The 22844-nt window shown below is 42.6% G+C and overlaps 1 protein-coding gene across 1 annotated transcript in view; it reads left to right on the top strand.

Annotated features, from left to right (window-relative positions):
- Positions 1–20269, top strand: part of ABHD1 (abhydrolase domain containing 1) — a 66704-nt gene extending 46435 nt beyond the window's left edge. The window contains exons 6-9 of the mRNA XM_033935934.1: positions 13213–13386; positions 17089–17137; positions 17273–17438; positions 19662–20269. Of these exons, the coding sequence (XP_033791825.1) occupies positions 13213–13386; positions 17089–17137; positions 17273–17438; positions 19662–19879 (607 nt within the window). The 3' untranslated portion in view covers positions 19880–20269. The remainder of the gene's footprint in view (positions 1–13212; positions 13387–17088; positions 17138–17272; positions 17439–19661) is intronic.
- Positions 20270–22844: the final 2575 nt, after the last annotated feature.

Consider the following 22844-nt stretch of genomic DNA (forward strand, 5'->3'; position numbering starts at 1 on the left):
TGGCAAGAAACATCCAAAACGCCATAGACCTAGCTTTAAACTGAGGAGCAGGGGAAAGCCGGAAGTCGATCTGGCCTCGACACACCGGACATTGGTATCAAAAAATGATACTGAGCAAGGGCATCGCAAAAGAGAGCTTGGGACCGAGTGGGATCTTTTGGACAAAGGGACTGAGAGGAAATACTTGGGCAAAGGGACTATGAGGGGCTTCTTGGACAAAGGGACTGAGTGGACACTTTTGGGCAAAGGGACTGAGTGGGAACTCTTGGACAAAGGGGCTGAGAGGGACTTTTTGGACAGAGGGACTGGGAAGGAACTTTTGGACAAAGGGGCTGAGTGGGAACCTTCAGAAAAGGGACCCACAGATGGGACTGAGATGAAAATCTTGTACAAAGGCACTGAGAGGAAACTTTTGGACAAAGGGATTGGGAGGGAACTTTTGGACAAAGGGACTGAGTGGAAATCTTCAGAAAAAGTATCCACAGATACAATGCAGGGGCCCAGTGCCCAAATGAATCTAACAGGCAGGGTCGAGAGAGTAAAATGGGAGCCAGGGGACCATCCAAAAAAGGGGATACTGGCTGGGGGCAAAACGGACACGCCACGGGAGGTGGATGACCGAGTAAAGGCAAGCCAAGTGGATGCGCCGAGCCATGGAAAGAAAACAGCAGGGCGGGCGACAAATCAGGACCTATATTGCCTCTACACAAATGCGAGGAGCCTCAGGGCCAAAATGGGAGAGTTGGAAATTATAGCCAGTCAAAAAGCCCTAGACATAATTGGAATCACAGAAACGTGGTGGGCTGATGACAATAAATGGGATGTAGTCATACCAGGGTACAAACTTTACAGGAGAGACAGGACGCACAAGAAGGGTGGAGGAATAGCACTATACATAAAGGACTCCATACCCTCAACCAAAATGGAAACAGCAGTAAGGGCGGACGGCTTGGAATCACTATGGGTTAAGCTACCAGGAGGATCTGGAGCAGACATCAAATTGGGTTTATACTATCGTCCGCCTGGCCAATCGGAAGAAATCGACCGGGACCTGGAGACTGAACTGCGGCAGGTATGTAAAAATGGAAATGTGGTGATGATGGGGGACTTCAACTACCCTGGGATAGACTGGAGTATCGGGCACTCGAGTTGCGAGAGAGAGACCAAATTCCTGGAAGCCACGAGGGACTGTTTCCTGGAGCAGCTGGTCACGGAACCTACACGAGGAGAAGCTACTCTTGATCTAATCTTCAGTGGACTGGGGGGACCTGCAAAGGAAGTAATAGTATTAGACCCACTGGGAAACAGCGATCACAACATGATCCAGTACCGACTAGAACTGGGATCATCCAGGGTGAAAAGAACCACAACAACAGCGCTCAACTTCAGAAAAGGGAATTATGATGCAATGAGGAAAATGGTGGGGAAGAAACTCAACGGCAGCACAAGAAAGATAGAGTCCGTAGAAAGCGCCTGGACTATGCTCAAGCGTACGGTGCACGAAGCACAGAACCTGTACGTCCCCAGGTTCAGAAAAGAGTGCAAGAAAAATCGAATAAAGAACCCAGCATGGATAACGGCTGCTGTAAAAAAGGCGATCAGTGACAAGAAAGCATCGTTCAAAAAATGGAAACAGGATCAAACGCAGGCCAGCCAAAAGGACCACAAGGAAAAACAGAAGGAGTGCCACCGAGTGGTTAGGAGAGCAAAGAGGGAATATGAAGAGAGACTAGCGAGAGAGGCAAAAAATTTCAAATCATTCTTCAGGTACGTAAAGGGAAAGCAACCAGCGAGGGAGGAAGTGGGGCCCTTGGATGACGGGGATAGAAAGGGAGTAGTGAGGGAGGAAAAAGAAATAGCTGACAAGTTAAACGACTTCTTTACATCAGTCTTCACGAGGGAGGACACATCCAACATCCCGGAACCAGAGGAAATAGAAAATGGAGATCAAGATAGCAAGCTGATCCAACTAGAGGTGAGCCAGGAGGATGTCCTCAGGCAGATAGACAAGCTAAAGAGCGACAAGTCGCCAGGTCCAGACAGCATCCACCCAAGGGTGCTCAAGGAATTAAGGAATGAAATAGCAGAGACACTTCAGCAAATATGCAACCTATCCCTAAAAACTGGAGAGATCCCGGAGGACTGGAAAATAGCTAATGTCACGCCCATCTTCAAGAAGGGTTCAAGGGGCGACCCGGGAAACTACAGGCCGGTGAGCCTCACATCGGTCCCGGGAAAGATGATGGAGGCACTGATTAAGGACGGCATCTGTGATCATATCGAAAAAAATGGACAGCTAAGGTCGAGCCAGCATGGGTTCTGCAAGGGTAGGTCGTGCCTCACAAATTTGTTATACTTCTTTGAGAGGGTAAATAGCCAGGTGGACAAAGGTGAACCCATAGACATAATTTACCTAGACTTTCAGAAAGCCTTCGATAAGGTACCACATGAGCGATTGCTCAGGAAACTATGGAATCATGGGGTGCGAGGGGAGGTCCACCGATGGATTAAAAACTGGCTGTCGGAGAGGAAGCAGAGGGTTGGTGTAAAGGGCCACTACTCGGACTGGCAAGGGGTCACGAGCGGGGTTCCTCAAGGGTCGGTGCTGGGACCGCTCCTGTTTAACATATTCATCGACGACCTGGAGGCAGGAACAAAATGTGAGGTCATCAAATTCGCTGATGATACCAAACTATTCAGCAGGGTTGAAACCACGGTAGATTGCGAGGATCTCCAAAGGGATCTTACGACACTGGAAGAATGGGCAAAAAAGTGGCAAATGAGCTTCAACGTGGGGAAGTGCAAGGTCATGCATGTAGGGAGAAGGAACCCGATGTTCACTTACAAAATGGGGGGAACAATGCTAGGGGTCAGTAAGCTGGAAAGAGACCTGGGAGTGATGGTAGACACGACATTGAAGGCGTCGGCACAGTGCGCCACAGCCTCGAGGAAAGCAAACCAAATGTTAGGTATCATTAAGAAGGGTATCTCGACCAGAACGAAGGAAGTCATCCTGCCACTGTACCGGGCTATGGTGCGCCCCCATCTGGAATACTGTGTACAGTACTGGTCACCGCACCTCAAAAAGGACATGGCAATGCTTGAGGGAGTCCAGAGAAGAGCAACTAAACTGATTAAGGGTATGGAAAACCTTACATACACTGACAGACTGAAAAGGCTGGGGCTGTTCTCCCTGGAGAAGCGGAGACTCAGAGGAGACATGATAGAGACCTTCAAGATCCTGAGGGGCATCGAAAAGGTTGACAAGGACAGATTTTTCAATTTGAAAGAAACCACAAAAACAAGGGGCCACTCGATGAAATTGAAGGGGGACAGGTTTAGAACAAACGCAAGGAAATTTTTTTTCACACAGAGGGTGGTGGACACATGGAACACCCTTCCGGAAGCCGTGATAGGAAATAGCACAGTACAGGGTTTCAAGGAAGACCTGGATAGGTTCCTGGAGGACAAAGGGATTGAGGGGTACAGATAAGAGCAGTGGAAGGTTTAGAGATAAATGTAGAGGTAGGTATAAAATTAGTCAGGGACTGCTGCTCAGGCAATATGCCTGATGGGCCGCCGCGTGAGCGGACCGCTGGGCGGGATGGACCTCTGGTCTGCCCTGGCGGAGGCGACTACTTATGTTCTTATGTTCTTAAGAGAAAATAAAACCATGAGTGAACCATGTGCCGCAAAGCTCATCTTCTATTTCCTGCCTGCCCTGCCCCAGCACACATAGCCGACAGGAAATCTTCCCCGATGTCAGCGCTGACGTCGGAGGGAGGGCTTTGCTTAAGCCCTCCCTCCGACGTCAGCGCTGACTTCGGTGAAGATTTCCGGTCAGCTGTGTGCTGCGGCAGGACAGGTAGGAAAAAGACGAGCCTTGCGGCTCGATTTGAATCGAACCCCGCAGGATCCCTGCGACCATAGGTGGCGTCCCCACGGGATCCCCACGACCCTAGGGGGCGTCCCCACAGGATCCCCATGACCCGAAGGGGGAACCCGCGGGTCCCGTGGGATTCCTGTCTTCCCGTTCCCGTGCAGCTCTCTAGTGTGAGATAATAAAATTTGCGGACGACACCAAACTATTTAGTGGAGCTCAGACTAAAGAGTACTGCGAAGAATTGCAAAGGGACTTGAGCAAACTAGGAGAATGGGCAACGAGATGGCAGATGAAGTTCAACGTTGAGAAATGTAAAGTATTGCATCTAGGAAGCAGAAACCCGAGGTACAACTATACAATGGGAGAGATGTTAGTGAACCCAAGAAAGGGACTTGGGGGTAATGGTGGACATGACAATGAAGCCGACGGCACAGTGCACAGCGGCCGCTAAGAGAGCGAATAGAATGCTAGGTATAATCAAGAAGGGTATTACAACCAGGACGAAAGAAGTTATCCTGCTGCTGTATCGGGCGATGGTGCCGCCCGCTTCTGGAATACTGCGTCCAATATTGGTCGCCGTACCTTAAGAAGGATATAGCGTTACTCGAGAGGGTTCAGAGGAGAGCGACACGTCTGATAAAAGGGATGGAAAACCTTTCATACGCTGAGAGATTGGAGAAACTGGGTCTCTTTTCCCTGGAGAAGAGGAGACTTAGAGGGGATATGATAGAGACTTATAAGATCATGAGGGGCATAGAGAGAGTAGAGAGGGACAGATTCTTCAATCTTTCAAAAAATATAAGAACAAGAGGGCATTTGGAAAAACTGAAAGGGGACAGATTCAAAACAAATGCTAGGAAGTTCTTCTTTACCCAGCATGTGGTGGACACCTGGAATGCGCTTCCAAAGGACATAATAGGGCAGAGTACGGTATTGGGGTTTAAGAAAGGATTGGACAATTTCCTGCTGGAAAGGGGGATAGAAGGGTATAAATAGAGGATCACTGCACAGGTCCTGGACCTGTTGGGGCCGCCGCGTAAGCTGGCTGCTGGGCACAATGGACCTCAGGTCTGACCCAGCAGAGGCATTGCTTATGTTCTTATATTCTTGAATGCAATATTTGCAGTTCTGTAGTGTTTCTAAACAGAAAACAAAATTTTAAGGTCCTTCTCTGATTACTTCTGCTAATCACTGTTTGCTCTTGTCATGGTGCCTACCTGTTGACGTAGACTGAGCCTCCAGTAATGTTATCCATTGCTCACTTGACAATGTGAATCCAATTTCCAAGTCCACAATCTGCCGCTCATTTCCAGCAAAGATCCATGTACTGCTCCTTGAGCACCCAGGTGTCTCAAATTGTGAAGCTCTCACTGGTTCAAGGTCCTCACCTGGAGTTTCTTCTCAGACAGGGTGAGCTCTGGATCCTTGATTTATTATTTATTTATCAAGTTTTTACATTTTACAAATCAAGTATCCACTTGTACAGAAAGTTGAAAAAAAGCAAGCAAATAATACTCAAGAATTAAAATACATAATAGTCAAATAACATAAATATTTAGCTTAAATTCAGCTCAAGTCCTCCATTTAGATCCAAGAAAAATTAGGCGAACATATTAACAAATATTAACAAAATATTGAATCAAATATATAAGAAAACAAGATACCTTTAGCTGAGAAAGGATACCATTAAGTTCAATTTGCACTTCACTTTTATTTCCCTTCATCCAGTCGAGTTCCTGCCAGAAAGGCTGTCAACTGGAAGAGCTCAAAGAACACATATTTTTTCATACGATATTGTATTACACATTTACAAGGGTGCCGTAGAAAAAAAGTCCCTCCAAGGGATGTACCCCTGACTTCATCAAAAGAAATTCTCGCCTTCTTGCCAAATCTTGCCAAATCTCCGTGCCAAATCTGGAAACATTAAAATTTTATATCCAAGAAATTCTTTCATTTTATTTTTAAAGAAAAGTCTAAGCAACCAGTTTTTATCTGGTGCAAGAGCCACAGTGAGAAGCAATGTTGCCGGAGATGCGGCCTCTCTGTCCGAGAGTTCCAGCATTGCTGAAACATTAAGTGGTTGATTATCCTCCTGTGGTTTAGATGGTGATTTAATAGCTTTCACTGGCAAATAATAGACTTGAGTAAGTGGTGGTAATGTATCCTCTGGAATACCTAAAATCTCCAACATATAATGTTTCAGCATATCCCTAGGTGTCACAGAAGCTATCCTGGGAAAATTAATCAGTCGAAGATTATTATTACGAGAAAAGTTCTCCAAAGTTTCCACTTTTCTGCGTAAATTTGTATTATCTTTTACTAATACATCACTAAGCTGTTTTGATACTTTTAATTCTTGTTGTATATTCACAATAGAATTCTTGGATTCGTCAATTTCAACCTTTATATTTTTTATCTCTGTTTCTTGAAGTATAATTTTACTTTCCAGCTGCAAAAGCTGGGGCTTTACTGACTTGGCCAGATCAGCAACTAGGTCCCAAATTGAATCCAGTGTTACTTCTCTGGGTTTTTCTACAGCATATGAAACATTAGTAACTTGAATAGTCTAACCAATTGTTAGCTGTTCCTGGCAATCCTTCTCCTGGACTGGGGTAGTCCCTGATGTTTCCAAGTCCTCAGTACTTCTTGGACTCACCTGAAAACTCAGGGAGTCCATCTCCTTGCTCCTCTCCGTGTTCTTCCTAGCCTCCGAGGGTAGGTGCATGCCTTCTTCCGGTAGCTCCTCCACTCGTGGGGAGCTAGTAACCTGAGGAGGTGGGGGAGGTGCCCTAGCGTCGGGGCTCACCGTTGTCTCTAGCCCCAGGGAGATCGCCTCATTTCCGCCCCTCTGAGGCGTCTCCAGCGGGGGTGCCGACGCTGCCGGGATATCCTGCATCCGACGAAGGAGTTCTTCAATATTGCCGAAAGAGGACACCGCAGAACGCCGCGAGGCTCCAGCGGCGCTGCGACCTCTCCTCTTCGGCATGTTCGGGTGAGTAACTTCCCTCCAAGAAAAGTTTTAAGCAATCTCCTCCGGCGTGCTGCTCAGCCTCAGAGACCATCGGCCATCTTGGATCGTGAGCTCTGGATCCTTATACCCTACTGTTCCCATTCCAGATTCCAGGATAGAGAAGTCAATCTGTCCTCCATACCCACCCTGCCCCTTAGGTCCTAGCATGGATGGCTTTTTCCCCTCCTTTATCCCACTTTTACTCCCTTGACCAGGTCTATGCAAATGTTATGCTGATTTCTCTATCCTACCTCTTTCAATCAGTCTAGTTTTACAACCATTGTTCAGGGAAATGAAATAACAATAATCTCAAGGGTTTGGCTCCCTCCCCTTGCCACCTCCCACATAGTTCTTCCTGCTAAGCTACAATCTCCCATGTAGGGTCTTGGCTTTCACCCTGACTGAACAGAAAGGCCTGGGAACTCACTTCTACCATCTGCTGACACCCACACCAGTCAATTCAAATACCTCCCATCACATCTCTGTTCAGTTTTATCCAACGGCCAGATTAGTTTCTTCTCAGTTCCTCAAATTTCCTTCCTCAAGATTTTTTTTTCTCTTTAGCTTGCCAGCTCATTAGACTCACTAATTCTCTCTTTTGCTTTCTTCTACTTTAAGCCAATCAGTTTATCTGCCAGACTGAGATTTTTCTTCTTCTGCAGTTGTTGCCTTGACAACTGTAGCTTAATTCTATTCACTTGAGAAAATGTTTTAGAACATGCTTGATAAAGGAACAGAATTTTTTACATTTTTCCAAAATGTTGCATGTCCTCAAAGACTAATACCTGGCAATGCCTTTAGTAATGCATGCATTTATTACATTATAGTTATGTAACAAGCTTAGCACGATTGATTGCTAGGGTTTTAGAGCATATTTTTGTACCCAATTACAATGCAAAAAGAATTAAAGTCTACAAAATAAAGTGTGTTGAAAAGCACTTAAATGTAAGGATACTTTACATGCAAATGATTATTTCCAGTGCAGGTATGCTAAACATAAACTACATTTTTACTTACCTTTAGTTAGGGTTACCAAACATCTGGATTTACCCGAACATATTAGAGGACTGTCCAGGTGTCTGGGAATTTGTCCGAGTTTTGGTCTCACTCTCTGTAGTCCAGCCCCCACCTCTGAGTTAGGTATGGTGTTCTGAGTCTCCCCTGTCCTCACATATCTCCTCCGGTGATACAATTTCAAAACTTCAGGCAGTCGGCAGCGTTAGCGACATGATCCTGCTGCCATCGGCCAGCCCCGGAAGCCTTCACTCTGCGGCATCCCGCCTAGGCGGAAACAGGAAATGCTGCAGAGTGAAGACTTCTAGGGCAGGCTGAATGCAGTAGGATCATGTCGCTAACACTACTGGCTACCCAAAGTTTTAAAATTGCAGCACCAGAGGAGGTATATGGGGACAGGATAGGCTCAGGGCCATACCCAATTCTAGGGGTGACCCGGGTGGGGGCTGGAGAGAGAGAGAGAAAGAGAGGCTGCACTGTGGGGGCAGGTTAGGGGCCAGTAGGACTACCAGATTTCCTTTTTTAAAAAAGAGGATACCTGGTCTTGCCCTGTCCAACCCCAGACCCACTTCCATAAGAACCTCATGTCTCCTTCCTTGAGCTCAGGGCCGTCTCTTGAGGACCTCCATTGATTCACGAACATCGTTGCGATGAGCTCAGGGCCTTTTAAAACCTGGACAAACTGCCATGTTTTCGAAATCCCTCCAGGCACCTGGACAGTCCTCTAAAAAGAGGACATGTCCGCGTTTTCCCAGCATCTGATAACTTGCAGAGCAAGACACTATGGATGGGGTGGGGCATGGGCAGGTGTCGTCTTTTTTTTGGGGGGGGGGCTTGACAAAAATGGTAACTTTTCATAGTGCTTTTTTTTTTCTGGTGGGGCCGTTAACTCTCCCACCACACTGTCACCATATTTCTAACAACCCAAGAAGTAAAGTAAGGATTTTAATTTCCATTTACTGCTATGGAACTTGGAGGGGATAGAGCCATCCATAGACTTGGGCTTCCCAAGCTGGCATCCTGTTGATCAGGATCCCCAATTTAGGGATCCTTTATCCCAACAAACCCAAATGTGGGTAGCCCATACAGAGGGATTCTGTGTTCTAGACCGGTAGTCTGAGGCTAGAATGGGTCACAGTCCTCTCCTCCCCCAATTGCTTAATCTAATCTAATCTAATCTAATCCTTAGGTTTGTATACCACATCATCTCCACGTTCGTAGAGCTCGACGCGGTTTACAGTAGGAGAAATAGGAAGGAACTACAACAGAGGGTTAGAGGGTTAATATACTTCCATTGGATGGTATCACCTATGAGTAAGGATTTCTATCTTGTCTTTGTAGAACACACACAGACATGTAACTTTCCTGTACTAGCTGTCTAGACAGGTGGAAGATAAGCATACCTGTTGAATTATTTTAACCACATTTGCTTCTGGGGGAATACTTCATTTGATTTAGCAAACTGAACAGTAGTACTTAGCATGTGAAGTACTCTTACAGTAAAGTGCTTTTTAACATACTTTTTGCAATAGGTGAGACATTCTAGACAGTAGGGTTATTTCCCTGTAGTCATTTGGTTGCTACCTTAATGTGATCTATGCCTCAGGAGCCGGACACCTTTTTAACATTTTTAAAATTTTTGTGCTCTGGATTTTGGACCACTGTGTTCTCATCCTGCGCAGACCCAATCCGCCTACACAGCATCTCTCAGTGGTGTTACTCCTTTGGGTACATCCTAGACTCACCCTTCCACTATGGGCTCCTTTTACAAAGGCGCTCTAGGGCCTTAACGCGCGGAATAGCACGCGCTAAAATGCCACTTGTGCTAGCCGCTACCGCCTCCTTTTGAGCAGGCGGTAGATTTTTGGCTAATCCGGTGCGTGCGGTAAAACCCATAGCGCACCTTTGTAAAAGGAGCCCTATGCTTTTGCTGCCTGACCCGGATCTGGGGGATTCCAGATGCGGATGATTTGCTTGCTGATCCCTTATTTACAGATGTAGCGCTTTCCGGGATGGGAGATCAGGGACTGTGTGCTGGATCTGTGGATCCCTCTGGGGTTTTGGGAGCCTGGAAATGCTCTCATGAGCCTGCGCCTGTTTGAATTTGTAGCTTTGCTAGACCTTCTTTCTGAATCTTTACAGGGGGTCTTTTTGGTCACTCAGCCGTCTCCAACCACTTCTTCCTCCTGGCTTTGTGGTGCATACTTGCTAATTTTTCCTGGTACCCTGATATGTGTGTTCTGGTTTCGGAGCAGTTTAATTCTCTGGAGAGTACTCTGAGTTTTGCTAGAGCTATGCCACGTTGGGATTTTATGGCTCGGGAGTGTCAGCAATTTTGAATCAGCCCAGGGTGGATTTTGGTGGCGTAGGTAAAAAATTGCACCTTAACTCCCAATGTGGGTGGTTTAGTATTGGAAGCTAGACAGGACTACCTTGTGGAGGTGGTCCTCAGGAAGCTCTTTGATACAGCTGCTTTAGGCATTAAAGTTGCTTTGGTGACGTCTTGTGTCGCTTACGCACATCATGCTCAAAAGCATGCTCTGAAAAGTGAGACGGTGGTTCCCTCGCCTCAGTTTTTTGGGGGCAGGCACAGTTTATATGCCGGATGCATTGTATGCCCTTTGCAAGTTTGACTCGGGTGCCAGAGTAATCCGGAATGGATTCCTTCTCCAACCATGCGATTAAAGGGAAATAGCCCTATTGTCTAGAATGTCTCACCTATCTACTGGAACAGAGCTTACCAGGGTAAAGTACATCATCTGTTTTTCCTGGATTAAAATTTGTGCATTGTAAATAATTTTTGTGTACAAAAATGTGCCCTAAAACTTTAGCAATCAATTGTGCTAGGCTTGTTTCATGCCTATAATGTAATAAGTGAATGCTTTACTAAAAGCACTACCAGGTATTAGTCTGAAGGAGTTGACAAATTTTCTCAAGAGCAATTATGCCTAGACTAACTCAGTACCTGTGCTTACATTGCACTTGTCTAGATATGATATAGAAGTGTTCATTTTTTAAAAACCTGTCAGAGAATGATTAATATGTATGTGTGTGTTTGGAGGTAGGTCTGAGGGTCATTAGGTACAGTGGGTTGTACAGTGGGTAGTGCTTTATTACTGGATGCATTAGTGTGTCATTAATTTACCTTATTTGGCATTAATATGGGATTGTTTTTTAATGTACAAGTTCAGTATTGGTGTAATTTTCCCTCATGTTTATTACATTAATCTGATAATCAGAAAGAACTTACCATATATATTGTCTGTTATTATGTTACTATGATTTCATTTGTGGACTTCATACAGATATGAATTGGTTTACTCAGTGCTTTATGTATGTAGAAATAATGATAATGGGTGGGGGAAGGAAAGGAAAAAATGTAAAGGGCCAATATTAAAGAGGATTTTTTTGTATTGACCACTTAGAGGGGAATTCATCAAGGGGCACTAACAGATCTAGCATGCACTAAAGGCTAAGATGCCCATAGGCAGTGGCATAGCGAGGATAGGAGACACACAGGGTGGTGGTGCCCCCCCACCCTCTTCTCCATCCTCTCACTCGTTCCTCGGCCCCCACCTCACCTGCCATGTGTGTGACTTACCTTCCCCCTATACCTTTTTAATTCTTCGCTGGCACAAGCGGCATCTCCAACCCACTGCCTGCGCTGGCCTCGGCTCTCCCTCTGATGTCACTTCCTGGTCCCATGACCAGGAGGCATATACCAGTGTAGGCACTGTAAGTGCATCTACAGTAGGACGCCCAACGGTGCCTTACGCCTATGTGGGCGTGGATAGGAGTAGAGCGGGACTTATGCTCTTTTAAGAGTGATTCACCAAAGGACTTGGGCATCTGCCATGTAGGCTAGTAAAACCCTTGCCTGCATTGCAGATGCCTATGTTTTTTGTTGGCGCCGCTAGCCACGATTCTGTAAACGGCACTTGAGTGTGACTTGACACACGGTTTTGTAGGTGGATGCCAATTTAAGCACCGTTTACAGAATTTGGCCCTTAGTTTCTAAAGCCATAAATCTCTTACCCATGGATTTTTAAAAAAAGAAATATACAGATAATTTAAGACTATTTAGAGATTTAAATGGTCTGATATTATTTGAATACTTGGGGATGGGGGGCTAAAATATTTGGCTATTCAATGGATAGTGCCACAAAGTGACAGCACTCTTAGTATGTTTAGGGGCCTCTAACTATATGGATAGCAGCACTGAAGATACAGATTAAGTTAAACACCATCATTTAACTTAACCCATTCATTACACCATCTTCAATATTGGCCCTTAAAAATAAATATACATGGGACTTTTTCCCTCTGGATCAGACACATGTAACCATACAGACCTACACTATACATACATCCATTGATACCCAAACACACCTGCATACATACAAACACCCATAGACATACTAGCCCACAAAGCAAACAGATACCCCCAGTCAAAATAGAAGCACCCACTCAGAAGCAGAGGTGTTGGAGATAATTTCATGAGCCATGCTATCCACGCTTTTACCCATGTGCTTTTATTGTGGTGTTAATCTTTTCCACACACGTGGCACCATGTTTGATGTTGTACTTTAAGGTTTCCAAGTTTATTTAAAATTTGATAAAATCACTTTTTCAGAATTTCAAAGAGATGTACAATAAAAATAGGGGAGACAAACAGTTTATTGGGGGGAAACACTGACTTACTTCAAATGAGAGGAAAGTAATGGGAGGAGCTACAATCAATATAGGAAAGAGAATGAAGAAGGGATAAAACATAGGGGAATGCATTGATGGTGCCTTGCCTGCGTTAAGAGTCAATGTCAGACTAAACCTGGGATGAATTATTCAAAGGTGTCCCTGAATAGGTAACTTTTTAATTTCCCTTTAAACTTGTCAAGTGTTTTTTCCTCCCTTACCTGGGCCGGTAATAAGTTCCAAATTTGAAGAGCTGTGACTGAAAAAAGTGTGTTACTCCTGGTGTTAATTGTTCTCAAGGATGGAATTGTGAGAAGGTTTTTATCCTTCGATCATAGACTACGAAACAGATTGTAAGGAATAATTACTCTATCTAAGAATAGTGGGGTTTTGAATAGTTGTACCTTAAATGTGATAAGTGCCAGTTTATATGTCATTCTATGATTGATGGGTATCCAGTGTGTGTTCATAAGTAAAGCCGTAATGTGATCAAATTTCCTTTTTCTTTTAATTATGTTTATTGCAGTGTTTTGTATTTGTCATGGATCATCCTTGGCAGTAGTAATATAGTATGCTCTAGCCCTTGCTTATCTCTTGTCTCCCTGCACTCTAGAATGATGTTGTTGAATTACACAGCTCAAAAAAGAAAAGATTCAGGCCTTATCGCAGGACTCACGTTTTCGGTCATCTGGAATACTTTTGAATCCAGCTCCTCGCTGGAAGAGCCCCTCAACTTCAGGTTGTTCAACCAGCGTCTGACATCCGGCCTGTGCAAAACCATTGACAGGTACAGCATTTTTTTCCTCCATTTACCTCCTTTGGTTTGTCCAGCTTTCCTGGTTTTAGCAAATACCAGCTGCTTCTGGGCTTCCTTTCTGTGAGGCCAATGCAGAAAGCCTCGCAGGAGAGCCTGCTCAGAGCATGGCTTTTCCATGAAACTAGTGTTCCAAAACCACCACAGCGTGCTTATAAGCATTGAGCATACAAATTACTGCCATGTTAAAATTGCAACAGTAGTCTACCACTCACTGCGAAATGTCACTCTTCCTGACAGTGCCTGAGCCGTGCTTGGCTTAAGTCCCAACTAGAAAGGTGATATTCTGGGGAGAAACCCCCCCCCCAAAAAAAAATAAAAAACAACAACAACAAACCTTTCAAAAAAACCTTGTTGGCAGTCTGCATCAGCCTGATCACCCAATTCCACTGCCTCCACCCAAACTAAATGGACCACTATCCCACTTCAGAAACCTTTCCTTGATATTCTAGTGTCCCCACCTTACCCTGAATAAAAAAAATAATAAAATCCCTAGTGTTTAGTGGCACCTACTTGCTATACCTTTAAGTAGGAGGGAGGAGTGATTTCCCCCTCGCTCCTAGTCCTAGATAATGCCATCTTCAAAAATGGCAACACCTTCCCTGCACAGTGCATTCTTGGGATGCACCTGGCAGGGTCAGTCTGCCATATAAGGGATAAATTCCATGCGGAAAGTTTTTTAAAAAAATTCATCAGCCCCTATATGTGTGTGCATACTTCATAGATGCATGTGCTTGCATATTCATGTAAAGATACCTCAGAGATTTCTAGATATAAAGCATATGTTTTGAACTATCTTTAACATTAAAAAAAAATTACTGGATTTATCTCAAGTGTCCAGTTCTGTTTGAAAGTTTGAACATAGAACTGGATGCTTGGAATAATAATTTCTTTCCCTTGATTCAGATTTTTTGAAACATTGGCCTCAGTCAGAGATGAGGATTATTAGATAACTGGGACCATCAACAAATGCCACTGAAATTATAGTCAAGATAAGTACATTAAAAATTCTATGATTTGTGTTCCAAGCAGCATTGCATATAAATTGATAGTATTATATGAATGATCTAAAGATTGGAAGACTTTGATATACAATCCAATCCATACTATATTTCAACTAGTCAATAATACATTTAATATATCAAAAAAGAATCAATCTTCTTGGTTACCTCTTCCATCTTCAGATGATTTAGCCAATTTTTTTTAGTTCTAAGGTACTATCCTTGAGATCTACATTTTCATCTTGTCCCCTGAATGTAGACTTAAATCTCAGTTCTAATGAAGACGAGGTTCATGCCGATCTGTATTGGTCTACTTTTGATAAACCAGAATGGCACGATTTTTCAAAATTATTCCATAAATATGCACAATCATATTGCTGGTTTGACTCTTGCCTTCCTGATTTGATGGTTGTTGCATCTTCAAATTTTAAATTCAAATTATTTGAATGGATTACTGACTCTCTGGATGCAGGAAAATTTCCCTTAGACGATGGCAACATAATCATTACCGCGATAATTAAAAATACTAAGGAATCTATTTCGCTGTTCTCTAATTATAGACCAATAGCATCGATCCCCTTCTTTGATAAAATTATGGAAAGTTTGGTTCATGTCCAACTGACTAAACATCTTGAGCAACACTCTTTACTCCACGATTCACAATCGGGATTCAGATCTTACTTTGGTACTGAAACGGTAATAGCTGCACTATTGGACTATTTAACAAGCTTACTGAGTAAAGGCAAAAGCGCACTGGTGCTCCAATTCGATCTTAGTAGCGCCTTTGATCTTGTGGATCATTCTACTTTATTGATCTGTTTGGATGCCCTGGGCCTTCAAGGAAATGTCTACTCGTGGTTTAAAGGGTTTCTGGCGTCCGGATTGTACCATGTTAGGTTTAGGACCCACCTTTCTTCTATCTGGAAAAACCCATGTGGTATTCCCCAGGGATCTCCACTTTCACCCACATTATTCAATGTTCATCTTTCATCATTGGGCTCATGTTTGAATAGTCTGGATGTAGGACTGTTTAGTTATGCTGATGACATTACTATTGTCATACCTTTTACTTCAGTTTTATCTCAGATTACCACTAAAGTTGAAATTGTAATGAAACAGATTGATTCTTGGATGCAAAAATTTAAACTCAAACTTAACTCTGGTAAAACAAAGTTTTTTGTGGCCACTTCTAATAAAATTCCCTTTGAACCTTCCATCAGTATAAATTCAGTTTTGTACAATTCATCCAACGATTAAACTTCTGGGAGTAATTTTAGACCAGCACCTTACAATGAAAGCCCAGATAGATGCTGTAGTACGTAAATGTTATTTTACATTATGGAAATTATGAACAATCAGATCTTATTTTGAACCTACTGCTTTTAGATTATTGGTTCAATCGCTACTACTGAGTCTCCTCGACTATTGTAATATCATCTATCTGACAGTCACTAAGAAAGAATTAGCAAGACTTATAATAATACAGAATACGGCAGTCAGAATGATTTATGGCTTGAAGAAATATGACCATGTTACACCCTTTTACTGTGAATTGCATTGGTTGCCTGTGAAGGCTCGGGTGTGGTTTAAATTGGGCTGTTTCTGCTACAAGGCTATTTATGGTATAGCTCCTTTTTATTTAGCCAAGAGATTTTCCTTGGCTTCTTATAGACATAGTAGAAGAACTCATCCTTTGTTTAACTTTCCATCTGTCCAGGGTTGTATGAGTAAGAAATTACTTAACCACACTTTGGCATTTCAAGCAGCTCTTTAGGATAATGATTTTCGAATATTGTTGCTCACTGCTCGTTCCTATAGACATTTTAGAAAACAATTAAAGATCTATCTCTTCTCTAAATATTTGACTGACTAACTAATTTTATGTAACATGCCTATTTTCATAATCTTTTGTAAACCGCAATGAACTTCTGGTTACACAGTCAATAAGCACAATATTATGTTATGTTATTCAAACCTGGAGCATAGGAGCCAGCTCTTTGGGGTGCTTGAGCCCCCCACTCTCCATATTGAGGAAATCCTTGTGTCCAGGGAAAGGTAACTTCCACTAAGTTTGGCACCCCAATCATTCTGAAAAGTTGATTCGTATGAACCTGTGGTGTCACTGTATTTAAGTGATAAATCCAGCTTTGTTCTAAACGCAAAAGAGCTTTTCCAAATCACCTTCATGTTGACTCTTCCTCACTCTGTCAGTCACAGTGCATTTAATCATGGTCAAAATAATCATGGCACACCTCAACACAGTGCAAGACCATAGATGCTTCAGATTTTTTCTTAGTGATAAAAGTATTTCTGCTCCAATCTCACTGTCTTGTAGTCTTCCCAACATAGATTTTCTTGTTACAATGGTCTCATTTGCATCCAAAGCTCCCTCTCTTCTGCATGCCTTTTCTTTACTGGCTCTAAACTACTGGAATTGCCTTCCCTTATAGTAAGCAGCCTTCATCCATCCTTTCACTTGTCCCGTTCTCATTGAAAACTCTTTTGTTCAAGAATGCATTCTTGTTGATTATTTGTGACTTATCTTGTATCTCCCTCAACTTTCTCAAATGTATAATTGTTTTACAGTTACTCTAGAACTAGGCTGCAAGCTTGTAATTTATTGTAACACACCATGATTTGAAGCATATTAATAAAATAGTGTGTTTCCTTTCAGACACAGGAAAGTGATGAAAGACAAGGTAGATGTGGACTTTATTTTGAAGGTAGGCTGCCAAGTCTGTCTTGCATGGCCCCTGCACCTTCTATATTTTTTTTGTTTGGGGCACACTGCTTTTGCCATGATGATATTACCTTGGGAAATCAAATCAAGTCATACTATTTCATTTCTAATTTACCAGGCTCGGTCAATCCGTGAGTTTGATGAAAGGTACACCTCTATAGTATTTGGATATGAGAACTGTGATGCCTATTATCGCCAGGCAAGTCCTTGCTACAAGTTACAAGACATCTCTATTCCACTGCTGTGCCTGAATGCTTACGATGACCCCTTCTCACCCTGCCATTGTGAGTATCCAACAGAACAAACATGAGATGAAGTAATATCCCATTCATTTCTAAGTAATCTTCAGGTAGAATAATAATAATAATTTATTTTTATATACCACTATACCAGAAAAGGTTCAAAGTGGTTCACAGCAAGATAAAATACATACAATCAGTAAAATTGAAATGACATAATAAAAACAATCAATTAAAATTGGAATACATCAATTAAGAATCAGTTAGAATTGAAATGCTACTCTCCTATGAGCCCTGTTTATGCCCAGGTTTTTTTTTTTCCTTATTGTTGAGTTGTGAAGACTAATCTGCAGTATTTTTATGTTCATCTTCGATATTTTGTGACTTCTTGAATAAGTTGTTGCTGTGCCCTGGGAATAAATTTGGCAGACTGTGTCCGCTCCTGGGAAAGTTCACTACAGTTACAAGTCTTCTTCATTTGGAAATAATGGCTCTCACTGGGGTTGGGTGGAATCCTAGAGCTTTAGAAATTGCTTTGTAACCCTTTCCAGACTGATATATTTCAATAATTTTATTTTTCTCTTCTCTTTTGGCATTTCCTTTGATTTTGGATTAGTGTAGAAATCACTTCACACTCATGGCAAGGTTCCTATTGTGTCAGGACCACTAGACACATTGCACTAGAAAGCAAGCTTAGGTTCTTACCTCGGTAATCTTTCTTGTGGATGTGCCTAGTGGTTCTGAAGCTCCACCCTGTTGTTCAAGGAGATGTAAACAATGCTGCTTACTTTTCCCTGCAGCTACAGGTCTGGAAACATCTTTGTCTGGACAGTACATCCATCTCAATCTTTGGCATTAGCAGAGCTTAATAGAATATTAGCCCCCTGTGCTGCTCCATTTATTGCGAGACTGGCCCTACTCAGCAGAGGAAGTTAATAGGCTATTAAGCACTGTTCCTGCTGCCATCATGGGGTAGGATTGGGATGACAAGACAGGCGCCTGTTAAGGGGTGGGGAAGAATCAAAAGAATAGGATTGACCTTGCCAGTTTACTATGCTGGAAGGGAGGAAATGTCCTAAACCAGTGGTTCTTAACCTTGTTGGAGGTACTGAACCCCACCAGTTTCATATGCGTGTTCACCGAACCCTTCTTTATTGGAAAAATAAAATATGATTTTTACAAATTCAAAACATAGGTATACAGTGAGGGAAAAAATAATATCAATTTTGAAAACAAAAAAGTTCTCCTATTTTTCGAATAATAATAACAACATAATAATGAAATTTATTGCAAATCAGTGTGACTTCTGCTGTTGCCTCTCAGAGGGATTAAAATATTAAGATAGGTATCACACGACGTACCATCACAACAGTTACAATTCGACTACTGTGTGCATCAAATCCCCTGCAGCACAGATAGGCCAAGTGATGTTGCGTGATCACCTGCAGCCAATTATGGACAAGCGGGGCATATCATCACGAATCATAAGCGCTTCAGTCACGTTCAATCATCTATCAGTTAAATCACAAATTTTGATCAGGAATTGGTTGATGTATATAAGGCGTTAGTTACAGATTGATAGATCAAGAAACCAAGTACACGATCAGTCTTGATCAAAATCACTGAATAACTGATAGATGATTGAACGTGACCGAAGCGCTATATGAGTCGGAGGTGTATTTTGACCTCCGCCGAACCCGCGAGACTGACTCACCGAACCCCTGGGGTTCGGTCGAACCCAGGTTAAGAATCACTGTCCTAAACTTTTGTCCTTTAATGCTCCCTTTAAGTAGGGTTACCAGACATCCGGATTGCTCCGAACATGTCCTCCTTTTGAGCACATGTCCAAAGCAGGCAACGGGGAGCGGGACTGGGGCGGAGATGGGCGAGACTGGAGGCGGGGTCTAGGGTGTCCAGATTTTACAATCATAAAATCTGACAACCCTACCTTGAAGGGATGGCATGCACATTTTTTTTCTTGTCTGTTACAGTTTCTAAAAGCCAATGAATATGCATGAGATCTATTTGCATGCACTGCTTTCATTGTATGCTAATAGAGCTCATGCATATTCATTAGGGAAATCCTGAAAACCCAACTGGATTGCGGCCCTCGAGGAGGGACTTTGACACCCCTGGACTAAAGTGATGGAGATATACAAGGAAACAGAAGACTGCATGTGACTGTGGCAAACTATATTATTAAAATATGTTTAATTTATAAAAAGAGCAGCGCTCTTATAATCTGCTTTTGTTTTTTCTTCTTTGCAGCAATCCCATTAGAACTAGCTCAGAAGATGGCTAATGTGGCTCTGCTGGTAACCATGCATGGGGGGCACATTGGCTTCTTGGAAGGCTTCTACCCGCGCCATGAAAATTACATGGACCGTCTGTTTCGACAGTTTGTCTATGCAGCATTTGAACATCAGGAGGAGCTGGGTCTAATCCCCAATGATGGAGACTTGATTAGCAGAAGGAAAGAAAGATGAGGAAAAAATGTATTCTCTCTCTCTTTCGTGAAGTCCCAGTTCTGATGATCACATGCCAAGAAGTCAAAATCCTGGCAACCATATAGAGCACATTGGAAAAATTCAGTCTTCTGTTTATCTCTGAAGGATATGCCATGGCATAGTCATAGTCAATATGATTGAATCAATCCATCTTGCTACTGGTCTTCAAATGCCTCTTGCCTTTAACCTTGCCAAGCATAATACTTTTCTTGAAGGAATCTGGCTGTTGCATAATATGTCCAAAATAAGATAGGTTATTTGGGCCTGGAGTGAAAGTTCAGGTTTGATCTGGTCCAAAACTCACCTGTGTTTTGTTTTTTCTCTCCTGTTTCTTGATGGTTTAGTTCTCGCATCCATAGACTATAATAGGAAAAAAAACCCCATGGAACATGCAATTTGGGTCTTTGTTTGTAAGACCCTTATAAATTTTCTCTATCCCCTTTATTGCAGCTCTACCCAGGTGCCAGTCACTGTCATATTTCTTGATTGCTGGAGCCTTTCTCAGGAGACAGAAACTGTCCATGACTCCTGTGTCTTCGTTATCAAATCTGAAACTAGTGGTTGTACTCGTCATAACATTTTGTCTTTAGATTTAGTTGCAGTCTTATGGCCTCTTTTACAAAGCCGCTCGGCAAAGGCCCCAAAGCCCTTTAAATCTCTATGGGCTTCGGGGCCATTAGCGCAGGGCAGTCGCTAGTGCGGCTTTGTAAAAGAGGCCATTAGTCTTTCTTTCTTAACTTTGATCAGGATGATCATAAAATCATTTTCACTTTCTGTTGTAAGTATGGTGTCATCAGCTTATTAGCGCTTCTTAATGTTCCTTCCTCTTATTTTGAATCTGCATTCATCATCTTGCAGGCCAGCTTCTTTCATGTTGTATTGAGCATACAAGTTAAACAGATATGGTGAAAAAAAAAAAAGCAACCTTGTCTTTCCCTTTTGTCAGTGAAAACCAAGCTACAGTATTTCACCATGTTCTGTCTTGACTGTTGTTTCTTGTCCAGAGAAAAGATTCCCCACTATAGTAATAAGATGTTTAGGAACACCCATTTTCCTAAGAACTTTCCATATTTTGTGTCAGTGTAGTCCAAAGTATAGCCTCGGAGAGTCTCCAGCTAGGCTTGATTACGGAACAAATTTCTAAAGGGGGAATCTAGCATTCAGAAATTCCTGACAAGTTAGAAACATAGAAAAAAGCAGCAGAAAAGGGCTATAGCCCACCAAGTCTGCCCATTCCAAGTATCCCCTCCCCTGAATTTACTCCCTTAAAGATCACACGTGAGTATCCCATTTTCTTTTAAAATCCGTCACGCTGCTGGCCTTTATCACCTGGAGTGGGAGTCTGTTCCAATGATCCACTACTCTTTCAGTGAAGAAGTACTTCCTGGAGTCGCCATGAAACTTCCCTCCCCTGATTTTCAGCGGATGCCCTCTGGTAGTCGAGGGTCCCATGAGCCAGAAGATATCATCTTCTGACTCGATGCGTCCCGTGATGTACTTATATGTTTCAATCATATCTCCCCGTTCTCTTCTTTCTTCAAGTGAGTACAGCTGCAATTTTTTAAATCTTTCTTCATACGTGAGATCTTTGAGCCCCAAGACCATCCTGGTGGCCGTTTGCTGAACCGATTCGATCCTCAGCACATCCTGGTCAGTCAATTCTAAGTTCTGCAGCTGGTGCTGCTGTGGGAGTATCTGTTTTATAGTATAGCCACAGAGCAGAACTATGCACCCGGCTAGCCCAGTGTGGGAAGTGGAGAACAGCATGCTTGGTTGAAAACTTTAAAACAACTTTATGTAATTCATGAGAATTCTTTGTTGCAGTGATTGTTGCAGTGATTCCAACAAGCACAGATCCAGCATAGTTTGAAGGCAGAATTGAAGTAGCTTGACACTTTCTTAAGCTGGGTATGTTTTTGCCTTTTTGTGTGAAGCAAGACGTTGTGCTTAAATGTGATGCCCATGAAGTATGTATGACCCTTGTGAATTTTAGTGTGGGATCCATAGCATGCTATTTTGGTATAACAAGTATGAATTTCCTGATAAATCTGTGACAAAACCCCCACAAGTCCTAATGACTTTACTATAATGAACAGGTTTACAATCTAAAAATCAACCAACAAGTTTAGCATATTTTAATTGTAGATTTTAAATTCATCTAGGACCGCAGAGATTTTCTTTAGTGTAACATTATGTGCTCTTGGGCTCCTGCTATGTTGGACATTTTTTTTGTTCCTGATCTTGTTAGGTGTCATCGACTTGTGTTCGAGTCCTAGCGACATGATGAACATTGTCAGGTTTTTGAGCAGAATACGGAAGCAGATGGCTGGGCCTTTCTTCTGATCTTGCGCCCCTCCCCCCCCCCCCTCTTTTTTTTTTTTTATCAAGCTGCGCTAGAGGTTTTTTGTGTGAGCCGGTAAGGTAAGTGCTCTGACGCTCATAGGAATTCTATTGTGCTGGCTTGCGCTAAAATCCTCTACAGCAGCTTTTTTTTTTTTTTCCAATTCTTTATTCATTTTTTCTTTTTCCATCAAGTATACAATATTACATCAATTAATTCATACACATCACTTGAAATTCTTTCTATTGTCATCTGAAGTACATAAATTATCCCCCCTCCCCCACCCACCCTTTTCACAGATATTATAATCAAAAATTAACATCTCAATGGCCACGTATTTGGTCTTGGAGGATAAGATGTACAATGTCTGCGTCTATGAGGCAAACATGGTTTTTCCTGTTGCATAGAGCACTCTGGACCCCTGTTCGCTTACAAAAATTGGATTGCTCTAAGTCTAATAGATGTTGGCATTGTCATCTTGAGGCTGGAACTCTAGATCATTTATTATTTTATTGTCCTTTTATTAATAATTTTTGGAAATTGATCTGGGGTCAAATAAATTGTATGTTAGAGAATCCTGTGGCCCTATCATATGACACAGTT

Source organism: Geotrypetes seraphini, chromosome 3, assembly GCF_902459505.1.
Source record: "Geotrypetes seraphini chromosome 3, aGeoSer1.1, whole genome shotgun sequence".
NCBI classification, from domain to species: domain Eukaryota; kingdom Metazoa; phylum Chordata; class Amphibia; order Gymnophiona; family Dermophiidae; genus Geotrypetes; species Geotrypetes seraphini.